This window comes from Nansenia antarctica (assembly GCF_963989245.1).
Source record: "Nansenia antarctica genome assembly, chromosome: 5".
Lineage (NCBI taxonomy): Eukaryota > Metazoa > Chordata > Actinopteri > Argentiniformes > Microstomatidae > Nansenia > Nansenia antarctica.
Window position 1 is genome coordinate 60,614,361 of NC_137690.1, and position 13,010 is coordinate 60,627,370.

General features: G+C 43.4%; 1 protein-coding gene across 1 annotated transcript; it reads left to right on the plus strand.

Moving 5' to 3' along the window:
• Positions 1–1,601: 1,601 nt before the first annotated feature.
• On the plus strand, positions 1,602–11,062 carry kat2b (K(lysine) acetyltransferase 2B). Its single transcript, XM_080531193.1, has 18 exons — positions 1,602–1,876; positions 2,810–2,936; positions 4,396–4,541; positions 4,637–4,723; positions 4,828–5,009; positions 5,194–5,385; positions 5,632–5,735; positions 5,901–6,026; positions 6,249–6,382; positions 6,882–7,090; positions 7,841–7,967; positions 8,102–8,212; positions 8,323–8,466; positions 8,597–8,711; positions 8,852–8,882; positions 9,007–9,070; positions 9,180–9,264; positions 9,482–11,062. Exons 1-18 carry the CDS (start codon positions 1,676–1,678, stop codon positions 9,673–9,675), a joined length of 2,379 nt encoding a protein of 792 aa, XP_080387319.1. The 5' UTR covers positions 1,602–1,675; the 3' UTR covers positions 9,676–11,062.
• The last annotated feature ends 1,948 nt before the right edge of the window (positions 11,063–13,010 follow it).

A 13,010-nucleotide genomic window follows, 5' to 3' on the forward strand; every position in this document is an offset into this window, starting at 1 on the left:
ACCGCTGTAGTACACTAGCTGGTACTCTGGTGCAGGGAATTTCTGGTTTGGACCCGGAAATGGCTAAACGTCACTTTTGACGTCAGACTTAACAATTGTGCGCGCGACGCGAGAGAGTTTTTGCCGGTTGAGATGTCTTCAGATAGAAAGTAAGCAAGTTGAAACGTTAGAAAATATAATTGCTGAGTGTTCTGACAGAGAAAGTTGGTTAAAATTGGTCGTTATTATTGTGACTAGAAAGTGTCTGACTGACACTTGACAATGACTATAATTCCATTGTGTAAATAGTGTCAAAGAACTAGCAAGCTAGCTAGCTAGCTCAGAGGTGATGAGATGAGCTAGTCTGCTGCACACATGCCAGCTAAAGGGCTAACTGGAGGGACTTTATTATTTTACTTAAGTTAGATATACAATCTTTCTTATTCTGCTAGAATTGGGCTTCATGGTAATACCATAATGGCATATTTACAGTACATGGACAGTGGATTGAAGCATTTGAAATGTCTGTTTTTTATAGTATAGTTGGACATATTTTTTTTTTCTTCTTCAGGTGAGAGTAAATTATCTGACTGCATTGCCCACAGCAATCCAAAATTCAATTATAATTATGTTATAAATTGATATGGATCAATTTATACCTCTTATTAGATTATAAATACTCTGGTTGTTATGTTTGCCTTTCGGTGGACAGCAAAATAGGGAGAGAGAAGGAGAGAGAGCAGGATGGTGTCGGCACACCAGAGAGAGAGAGCAAGAACCAGGTGAGAAAGTGGACAGGTAGTCAAGACCGATGGTTCTCGAGCCTAATGGCCCATAGGGAAGGAGCCTATCTCCTGTTTCCGTAGCGTGAGGCGGCTTAATGTACAAGTTAGTACACCCCCTGGACATGACGCTGGTATGTCGCAGGGTCTTACCCCCTGGGGGGGGGGGGGGGGGGGGGGGTCCATGCCACCCCCCCAAGGCTGCAAACCTAGGGGAAACACTATATTGTATCCAAGTTGTAATGTTGTAATGTTATAATGCTGTAATGCTCTTTGATTTAATTTAACCATTGTTTGCAGGAGGCTCTGCTGCGTTGATTCTGCTTGGGAAAGGACTCATCACTGTGATTAGGCTATTTGTTCCTTGACCCCACAGTTGTGCCTAAGGACATCATAGGCAGTGTTTTAATGGCCTTGTTAAACCTTTTGTCACCCTGCCTCAGATAGCATGGCAGAATATAAATAAAAAATGATATTGCTTCATCATAATATGGAATAATCCATAAAGTACTTTACTAAAGTAAAGTTTATTTTTAATTACTAAAGTAATTAGTCATATTAAATTATTATTTTATAGACTTAAATGGCCATATTTATAGCGATACTGGTCGGCATCTATCGGCGTCGTCAGTGCTTTGCGGTGGGGGTGGTTGGTGTTATTGCACTTTTTCTTCTGCCCAGTTACATTTGACCTTGAAATTCTTGCAACAAATGGTTACATTTTTGTGACCTCTCCCCTGAATCATAGTGGAATATCCATTTTGTCCCCCCTAGTGGAGGAAAAACGGACCTACAATGACAAATTAGAAATAGGGATGAGCGCCATGTCTGATCCTCCGGTAATGGAATAGAGAACAGGACACTGTAACGTTTAATTCCAGGGTCGGGGATCCCGTGTGGGCTCGGTGTCAAGGATGTCCGAGACCGCGGTTATTCAGCAGGGTTCCCCGGCCATCGGCGCTGTGGGCTCTGCTCCGGCCGCTCCTGGAGCCGGGGGAACGGAGGGCTCGGGCGCCGCTGGAGGATCTGCACGTATCGCCGTGAAGAAGGCGCAGCTTCGCTCCTCCCCGCGCCCGAAGAAGCTGGAGAAACTCGGAGTGTATTCCTCTTGCAAAGTACGTTTAGTTCGTTTGTTATGATATCGCTTGCGATCAATTTAAATTCAAAACATTCCCCTGCGAATTGTGGCCTGTTTTGGTCATGTCATTTGCAATGTTTACTAAAATGCAAGCGCAGCAAAGGAAGCCATTGCCGCACTTATTTTTTTATTTTTTTTGTACCCATTTGCATGCACTAGTTATGTGAAAAGGGTAGTTCAGACCACTAATGGAAACATAACATTAGGAAAAGCATAATTCTCGCTCAGACCCTAACATACCTATAATTTCAATGTTACAATGTCGCGTCCTAGGCGGGAGAGTAGATGTAAACATTCAGTTGGCGCTTTGACAAAAATATTTCAGGTTATGTTTTAGCTGCGTGCGCGTAGGCTCCAAGGCCAGTGTGTGAGGTGTAATTCATTCCACGGGGAAAAGTGACGGTGTGTTTTGTTTTCGTGTCGTTTGTCACCGCACAGTGGTAAAATAGATGTATTTATTGCGTTTCTATCTTCTGCAGCAAGAGACGGCGTCTTTGTTTTGACAGGGTGACAGCTGCTGGGGGGCGGAGTTTGTTGTTGTTCCGCGGCGCACGTTCCTGTGCGCAGCTCGAGCTGAAAAATAACTGTGTAGACTAGAGGGCTGCTGTGCATGGCACTTTATTTTCTGACCACCAAACCATATTTAAACAATGATAAAATGCATTAACAGACATTTTTTTTTTTTCATGTATTGGCTTATTAACACAACACATGGGGCCGGTTTCACAGACAAGGCTTAAGCCTAATCCTAGACTAAAAAACATCTTCAATGGAGATTTTACATTGAAAGTGTGATTTAGTCCAGGACTAGGCTTAAGTCTTGTCTCTGAAACCGGCCCATGATGTTATTATGTTCATGTTACACTGAGGGCATTATGGACGACCCCTCTAATGCTGTTTTGTCTTATAGGCTGAAGGGGCCTGTAAGTGTAATGGCTGGAAGAGTCAGAACCCCCCTCCAACGCCCCCCCGAACGGACCAGCAGCCCAACACAGTCAACCTGCAGGAGCCCTGCCGTAGTTGCTCCCATACACTGGGTAGGATATAGAGGGGAGAGAGGAGATGGAGAGGGGAGAGAGGTCACGGGTGGGGTGCTCTGGGTATGAGAGGCAGGTAAAGAGGGAGAGAAATAGGGTGAAGTGGCGGAGCAGATACAGGAGATGGGACAGTCAACATACTGTGCATACCCATCAGGTTTTTGGGTTAGTAAGTCAGCCAGGGTTGCAAAGTCCAGAGGTTATTTGATAGTGTACTATGGGGCAACATGGGAGGTCCTTAAGTAAAGGCTTCAGTGTCAGGTAGGTAGTCCCATTCGTTGTTAACTGCTGTTTTCTGTCTCTGTCTTCTGTCTTTCTCTCTTACTCTCTGTCTCTCTCTCAAGAAAGAACAAAATTGCCTACCACAACTTTGCGGATGACACTCAAATATACATAGCCCTCTCACCGAACGACTATAGTACCAGTGACAATCTTTGTAATTGTATTGAGCAAATAAACGCCTGGATGACACAAAACTTCCTCCAACTAAACAAGGACAAAACAGAGATAATTGTATTCGGTGCACCTGACAAAAGATCGAAAGTCAGTGCAAAACTTGATTCTCTCTCTCTCTTCAAATTAAAAAACAGGTCAGAAATCTTGTAAGGTGTAATTCTAGACTCCGATCTAAACTTCAACAGCCACATAAACTCGATAACTAAATCAGCCTACTATCACCTGAAAAACTTAACAAGCATGAGAGGTTTAATGTCCAAGCAAGACCTTGAATCCATGTCATCCATGCATTTTTTCAAGTTGACTTGATTATTGTAATGGTCTACTAACAGGCCTACTATCTAAAGGAGCTGTTCGTAAGCTGCAGCTCATCCAAAATGCCACTGCTAGGGTCCTAACAAAAACTAAGAAGTTTGAACACATTACACCAATCCTGAGATCTCTACACTGGCTATCAGTCTCTCAGAGAATTGAATTCAAAATCATCCTAATTACATACAAATCACAAAATGGTCTTGGACCAAAATACATCAGATCTCCTACAGATCTCCTCCCACCCTATATTCCCACAAGGCCCCTAAGGTCAGCTGAGACTTATCAGCTAATCATTCCAAGAGTGAAAACAAAACACGGTGCAGCACCTTTAAGTCACACTGCCGCATGCTCCTGGAACAAACTCCCTGAAGAAATCAAACAGGACCAATCCCTAAAAATATTTAAATCTAAGCTAAAAAAAAACATGTTTTGCAGCAGTTATGATTACACACAAACACGTCTATCAATGTCTTTTATCCATGAACTACTGTCTTACTACTATGTTTTATCTATTTACTTCTTATATTTGCTTTTATTCATTGTAATTTGTATTTTCTTACTATGCTCCTCTTGCTGTATTTTTTTAAATAATGTATGTAAAGCACTTTGAACCCTGTTGTATGAAATGTGCTATACAAATAAACTTGCCTTGCCTTGCCTTGCCTGTCTCTCTCTCGCTCTCTATCAGGTGATCATGTGACCCACCTGGAGAATGTGTCAGAGGAGGAAATGAACCGACTTCTAGGTATAGTCCTGGATGTAGAGTACCTGTACACATGTGTCCACAAAGAAGAGGACGCAGACACCAAACAAGTTTACTTCTCCTTATTCAAAGTGGGTTCTGAGGTCCATTTTTTTTCTACAACTCATTACTTAATACCAACTGAGGGCCTTCATTTATGTATCTGTCTTTTCTGTCTTTCGTTCAGCTGCTGAGGAAATGCATCCTGCAGATGGGAAAACCTGTAGTCGAGGCTCAGGAGAGTCCTCCCTTTGAGAAACCCAGCATCGAACAGGCGAGTACACACACACACACACACACACACACACACACACACACACACACAACCTCCCACCCTACACACTCTCCTTACTTACAGAGAGTCTCTCTCTCAAACAGGGGGTAAATAACTTTGTCCAGTACAAGTTCAGCCATCTTCCCTCCAAGGAGCGTCAGACCATCGTTGAGCTGGCCAAGATGTTCATCAACCAGATCAACTACTGGCAGCTTGAGACACCCTCACAGAGACGCCAGCGGGCGCCCAATGATGATGCGGTTGGGTACAAAGTCAATTACACCAGGTAGTTGTCGCCACCGATTGATGATGCGAAAAATGTTATGCAAATTGTACCACTTTAGTAACATGTTAAATGCTCATGCTAATCATGGTGGCCGCCTAATAATAGGAATTGTTACATTTTTGTCACTGGGTGTAAATCTTCATGGTATGCATTCATGCCTTTGTGTTTTTGGTGTGTTTTCCAGTTGGCTGTGCTACTGCAATGTTCCTCAGTTCTGTGACAGTTTACCGCGGTACGAGACAACGCAGATCTTCGGGCGAACACTCCTGCGCTCTGTCTTCACTGTGATGAGGAAACAGCTACTAGAGCAAGCCAGACAGGAGAAGGACAAACTCCCCCCCGAAAAGCGCACACTCATCCTCACACACTTCCCGAAGTAAGAGTATTTTTCTCTCATTCACACACTGATACTTTCTCATTCACACACACACACACACACACACACACACACACACACACACACACACACACACACACACACACACACATACACACACACACACACACACACACACACACACACACACACACATATACTGCCCTGGAAAGTGTTCACATTGGGTGCCTAGATACATAATCCTTGCCACAGTAGAGGTGTGATGATTCTTGCTGTATGTCCTAGGTTCTTGTCCATGCTGGAGGAGGAAGTGTACAGCCACAACTCTCCTATCTGGAGTGAGGACTTCATGGATGGATCTCCAAGTGGAAAGATCCCCATTCATACAGGTAACACACCTGACCTGCAGGGCTGTTCCAAAAAGTTATACCTGCCCTTCTGCCCTTTTTCACTCCCTTTTACAGATTTACCTGGATTATAAAGAGGGAATGTTATGATGCTTCTCTCTCGTTATGATGCCTGTACAGTATTTGGTCCTCTCCATTGTGTTGCAGTTATCAGTGCACCTCCGGTGGCTAGGCCCTTGTACTACAGCAGCAGCCCTGTGTCAGTGGACCCATCCAGCTGTGGCAGTGTCAGTCCGGCCTGTAAGACTGCCTTAGCCGTGGAGCCCAGCCCAGGTAAAACAGACAAGCTGTCCAGAAGCAGATTAAACCACATAAACTGAACCATTAGAGGATGATAACATACCTTATCCTATCCCATTTATTTTCTGTCATAATGTACATTTTATTTGTATTTGTTGTGTGTGTGTGTGTGTGTGTGTGTGTGTGTGTGTGTGTGTGTGTGTGTGTGTGTGTGTGTGTGTGTGTGTGTGTGTGCGCGCACATTAATGTTTGTAGGTGGGGAAAAGCGGAAGCCATCCGAGCCCCTCCCCCATGAGGAGAATAAGAAGCCTAGGATCGTAGGGGATATCCCCATGGAACTCATCAACGAAGTCATGGCAACCATCACGGATCCCGCAGCCATGCCAGAGGTAAACAGTCACACTGTCAGTCAGTCAACAGATCATCAATACCATACTAAGAAGAACAATATAATATAATACAAAGAACTCAGTAAGTGCAGGTTTTAGAGGCAGAGTTAAAGGTGAAGCATGTCGTTTTACATGTTGCTGCCCTCTCTGGTCCCAATGAACATTTGAAACCCTACCATAAGGTTTCTAATAGCTGCAAACATATGCATAACCTTGTAAACAAACAAAATGGAAACACCAGATATGACACCAACTTTGAGAAAGCACTTTGTTTGGATCAAAACTGTGCTCTTCACTGAATGGTTCTTTTCATGTGAACTCATTCCTTGATCACTAACCATTTATCACGGCCATTTAGCACTATTTTTTAAGCTCAAAACTACATACTGGACATTTAAAGGATGATTAGAATGATATGATATGACTCAAAGTAACATTGTGATGATGGTCATGATTATGATGTTTATGCTGCTGATGTCGATGTTGCTTCCCACTCCAGACCAGCCTGCTGTCTGCCCACTCTGCGCGTGACGAGGCTGCTCGTCTGGAGGAGCGGAGGGGGGTGATAGAGTTCCATGTCATAGGTAACTCCCTCAACCAGAAGCCCAACAAGAGGATCCTGATGTGGCTGGTGGGCCTCCAGAACGTCTTCTCCCACCAGCTGCCTCGCATGCCCAAGGAGTACATCACACGCCTGGTCTTTGACCCGTGAGTGTTACAATCACTGAGCCTCCAACCTCCCAAACACTGACACAAGTTGAGGTTGAGAGCAGCGCAGAGATCACATTTCAAATCAAATTCTATTATATTCTGTGAGAATAAGGAGCTGGGGTGCGCAACTGAAACGCCATTTTGTTCTAAACTCCTAAAAAAAAGTTCGGAAACATTATTTTGGCTCCCCTTTAATAATACCAATTGATATTGTATTTTATATCGTTGGAAAGCCTGATTAGTCACCTTTAAAACGAGGTACAACTTGTAAGGATCATGCATTCGTGGAATGCAACACAGCTAACCGTGTGGGTAGCAGCCCAAATTATTTTCCAAAATCCCCTGCAATATTCTTCTGTTGGTATTCATTCTTGTTTTGAGCTTCAAGTTCTGGCAGGTGTATGCCAGTCACAGGTGTGTGACTGGCACCTGATTGGCACCTAATAGACAGCACTTGTGTGCATGGGTCCTGCAACTTTGTTGAGTTTGTGTGTGCTCCAAGCATAAACATGCCACGTTTGTCCCTTCAGGATAAGGCCTGTGCAATAGGGCAGTGGAAGCTGGTGTTCCGGTACGCAGAGTGGCAGCATTATTTGGTGACTAATCAGGCTTTCCAATGATATAAAATACAATACCAATTGGTATTATTAAAGGGGAGGAATAATCGGACAAAATAACGTTTCCAAACTTTTTTTGAGGAGTTTATATTGAGAGAAAAAGGGAACTATTTACTTCCTCCCCAAACAGGAAGCACAAGACACTGTCACTGATCAAAGATGGCCGTGTGATTGGAGGGATCTGCTTCCGGATGTTTCCATCGCAGGGCTTCACAGAGATCGTCTTCTGTGCTGTCACCTCCAATGAGCAGGTCAAGGTAGGAGGGCGAAGATTCTTACCTGGTCAAGTTTCTATTGGTCAACCTGGTATTATTGAGCTCTGATTGCTTGTGTTTCTCTCTGACTGGTCAATATTTTGACCTAGTTGATCTCTATGGGATTTTGATTGCAGGGGTATGGCACTCACCTGATGAACCACCTAAAGGAATACCACATCAAACACGATATCCTCAACTTCCTCACCTATGCAGACGAGTATGCCATTGGCTACTTCAAGAAGCAGGTCAGTCTGTCATTTGCTGCTTCAAAGATCAGTACCCCGTGTTTTCCTTGTTAAACCTCGATACTTTACAGGCTCTTTGTGTCAGCTCTCTCACTCTCTCTCTATCTCAGGGGTTCTCCAAGGACATCAAGGTTCCCAAGGCCAAATACGTGGGTTACATTAAGGACTATGAGGGAGCCACACTCATGGGCTGTGAGCTGAACCCCAGCATCCCCTACACAGAGTTCTCTGTCATCATCAAGAAACAGAAAGAGGTGGGTGTGCGTATGCGTATGCGTATGCGTATGCGTATGCGTATGCGCGTGCGTGTGTGTATATGTGTATATGAATCATCTTGAGTTAATCTCCTCTCCCCACCTCTCTCTCCTTCTCCCTCTCCCTCAGATCATAAAGAAGCTGATCGAGAGAAAACAGGCTCAGATCAGAAAGGTCTATCCAGGACTTTCCTGTTTTAAGGAAGGAGTTCGGCAGATTCCCATCGAAAGCATTCCCGGCATACGTATGTTTCTCCAAGTTTATTATGCATGCTTCTGAATCCTACATTCACCAACATAGATTGAAAGATGCAAGTCTACGCAAGTCAGTGATGAAGTAAGATACACATGTCACCGATTAAACTCAACTCCTCTCTGTTAACAGGAGAAACTGGCTGGAAACCAGTGGGTAAAGGGTGAGTGGATCCTTCATCTTCCATTCATTCTTTCCTGAGGCTAAAGTTTTCTTTGTCAACAGAAAGGTAACTCAGGACAAGAACTGAGATGATGAGAATGTCCTCTTTCTTGTGTTGATCCCAGGAAGGAGCTAAAGGACCCAGATCAGCTGTACAGTACCCTGAAGACCATCCTGCAACCTGTGAAGGTGAGTGGAACACACACACTCACACACTCACACACACACACACGTGCGCACACACGCGCACACAATGCTCTCTGTTTTCTCGTTTTCTCACACTGCTGCTCTGTTATAGAGTCACCCAAATGCCTGGCCTTTCATGGAGCCAGTGAAGAAAACAGAGGCTCCTGGTTATTACCAAGTCATCCGCTTCCCCATGGGTATGTTGGGAACCAATGTGACACAGGTTTCTCCAGGGGAGGGAATATAGCAGTACACTTTATAAATAACAACAACATATGAATGATGACATTGAATATAGTCTGTTCCTTCAGAGAAATGGGGATGGTTAGCGCTTTCATATTTGCTCGACTTTCGATCAAAAGGTCTATGAAATGTTACGGTACATCCAAAGATTTTGTTGAATGTTGTGATTAGACCTGAAGACGATGAGCGAGCGGCTGAAGAGCAGGTACTACACCACGCGGAAACTCTTCATGGCCGACATGCAGCGCATCTTCACCAACTGTCGAGAGTACAACCCCCCCGAGAGCGAGTACTACAAGTGTGCTAACCTACTGGAGAAGTTCTTCTACACCAAGATCAAGGAGGCTGGACTCATCGAGAAGTGAAGTGAAGAGGGGAGGGGTAGGAAGAAGTTGCCCCTAGTAGCCGCTGACACTGGGTCAGATGTTTCTCCTGCCCTCTTAATGGTTAGGATAAAGATCGGGGCTAGAGTAAGGCAACTTCTATCTCGAACAGCGAGAGAGACAGGAGAGGGGTGAATTGGCCCAGTTGTAATTATTTCAATGCTTCCATCTTTCCCTCTTCCCAGGTGATAGCTGGTCTGCAACTATATGTTGATCAGTGAAAGTAATAGTATGGATACATTGCTTACTCTCATCCAACACATACAGATCAGTGATTACCCCCAGGGATGAAGGATGTATTTTCAAAGTATATGAACAGGGCCATTGCCACCCATGATGATTGCATCAGAAAGATGGAATAGGAAGGACGATCTGAGGTTTATCTGTGTACTCTGTTTCTCTGTTGTTCCATCTCTCTCTTCTTCTGTCCATCATACAGTACGGTCTCCTGCTCAGACTGTGTCTCCCTTTCTCTCCCTCTCTCTGTTGACTCAGGAAAACAGATGTCATAGAAATTACACCTGTACAGAGTTATGCATTTAGATGTCATGCCTGTGAAGAACTGGACTGAGAGATATGGGGAGGGATTTTCAGTGTCTTTCTGTCTGCAAAGGTGTTACTGGGACCTAGTTGTCTGTTGCTGTTTGTATGGGTGTTACTCAACACAGGTGTGAGTGTGGCATGATGTCATGTGTGGTCCGTGTCCCAGAGTTTATGAGGTCAAAGTTTGTATGTGTTACTAGAGTTCATCCTGCCAAAAAAGGAAAAACATGATATTTTAAATGAATCTTAACTCTTTTAAAACCCTTGAATTACTTAATGTATATTTTTATGTATTTCTTTAGTTTATTTCGAAATGGAAAGAATAGGAATCATCTTCTCTCAAAAGTTACCCATGTTGTTCATTCTTGTAAAAAGTCCCATAGCCCGCAAGCTGTCCATCGAAATGTACTTATTTATTTTTCAAGCGAGTATTCAAAAACCACACAGTTAATAAGAGCATTTTTGCTTTTCATGGAGATGTTCTGTTTTAGAGAAATGCACGCTATGGACTAATGGCTAATTTAAGTATGTAGAGTTTATCCTTATTTATGTGCTGTAATTTAAAGGAATACTGCTTAAGGAAAGGTCTTAATTTATTCTGTGTTATTCTGTGTTAAACAGATGGAGATTGATACATTTGTATTTTGGAGATAAAAGAAAAATGATTGTGCAATACTATGTAGTTTTGCTGTTTTGTAAAAATTGTTTGTATTTTTAAAACTTTAGGAAAAATCTGGATTTTGTAATATGTCTGGAATAATTATTTCATGGCCTTTGTACTATTGGTTTTAATGACATACGGTGATAACCTATTTTATAGACTGATTAAAAGAGGTGAAACTGATGTATTTTTTTCTTCCATTCCATTCTTATAGCCATGACAATGTATAAATGCCCTTTGTGATTTGGATCATTTTACTACATACAGCATGAAAGAATTATGGCAAACATAGTCTAGGCAGGGGTGCTCACACTTTTTGGAACCAAGATCTACTTTTCAAGTAGCCAGTCTGCCAGTCTAGTTTCAACATCGCAAACGTACATGCACGTACTACAAACACACACACACACACACACAGTTCCCAGCCTGCATAGTAAACTCACAATACACTTTCCCTCTCTCTGTCACACAGCCACAGGAGAAGACCATCACAAACCCTCCCTCTTTGCTATTCTCGCTCACACACATTCACACACACACACACACACACATGAATGCACGCACACACACACACACATGAATGCATGCACACACACACACACAAACACACACACACACACACGAATGCATGCACACACACACAAACACAGACACACACAGAAACACCAAATATGTATAGTACCCTCAGTAGTCCTATCAGAAACCTCATATATCTAGAAATCTGTCCATATTGCATATGCATTTGTCCAATGTGAAATAATCGATATATGTAATAATCGATATGTAGGACTGTAGAAAAGTTCAGGAACATTTTCAAAAGTGCCTTAAACTGACAAGAAAATGACAACAGGGCAAAGAGACGTTCAGATTCTTCACAGCCAAGTGACATTTATCATGTTGAACCGTCAAGATTCAAGTCAAAGTATTTAAACCAGGAGACTTAATGAATTTGTAAAAGGTTTATTGTATCGTGTTGTGTTTGTGTGCCTGTATTGTGTATTCCCTGGTGAAGATAGCATGATAGACAATAACAAATAAACATGTTTGGTCTTTGGCCAGCCATCCTGGAGCTCATCACCCAGGGCCTCACTCTGGGATGGCAGTTGGTCCCTATATGGGTCAGATGAGATCAGTTGGTCTCAATATGGGTCAGAGGAGATCAGTTGGTCTCAATATGGGTCAGATGAGATCAGTTGGTCTCAATATGGGTCAGATGAGACCAGTTGGTCTCAATAAGGGTCAGGTGAGATCAGTTGGTCTCAATATGGGTCAGGTGAGATCAGTTGGTCTCAATATGGGTCAGATGAGATCAGTTGGTCTCAATATGGGTCAGAGGAGATCAGTTGGTCCCAATATGGGTCAGATGAGATCAGTTGGTCTCAATATGGGTCAGATGAGATCAGTTGGTCCCAATATGGGTCAGAGGAGACCAGTTGGTCTCAATAAGGGTCAGGTGAGATCAGTTGGTCTCAATATGGGTCAGGTGAGATCAGTTGGTCTCAATATGGGTCAGATGAGATCAGTTGGTCTCAATATGGGTCAGAGGAGATCAGTTGGTCCCAATATGGGTCAGATGAGATCAGTTGGTCTCAATATGGGTCAGATGAGATCAGTTGGTCCCAATATGGGTCAGAGGAGACCAGTTGGTCCCAATATGGGTCAGAGGAGATCAGTTGGTCTCAATATGGGTCAGATGAGATCAGTTGGTCTCAATAAGGGTCAGGTGAGATCAGTTGGTCTCAATAAGGGTCAGGTGAGATCAGTTGGTCTCAATAAGGGTCAGGTGAGATCAGTTGGTCTCAATATGGGTCAGAGGAGATCAGTTGGTCTCAATATGGGTCAGATGAGATCAGTTGGTCCCAATAAGGGTCAGGTGAGATCAGTTGGTCTCAATATGGGTCAGGTGAGATCAGTTGGTCTCAATATGGGTCAGATGAGATCAGTTGGTCTCAATATGGGTCAGATGAGATCAGTTGGTCTCAATATGGGTCAGATGAGACCAGTTGGTCTCAATAAGGGTCAGGTGAGATCAGTTGGTCTCAATATGGGTCAGAGGAGATCAGTTGGTCCCAATATAGGTAGTGGTGGTCTAGTGGATAGTGAGTTGGACTTG

Excerpts from the sequence above, each read along its gene's own strand:
- kat2b (XM_080531193.1), top strand. The coding sequence starts at position 1,676 with ATGTCCGAGACCGCGGTTATTCAGCAGGGTTCCCCGGCCATCGGCGCT. Across the intron at positions 4,724-4,827 it reads AGAAACCCAGCATCGAACAG|GGGGTAAATAACTTTGTCCA; the intron begins GCGAGTACACAC and ends TCTCTCAAACAG. Across the intron at positions 6,383-6,881 it reads ATCCCGCAGCCATGCCAGAG|ACCAGCCTGCTGTCTGCCCA; the intron begins GTAAACAGTCAC and ends TTCCCACTCCAG.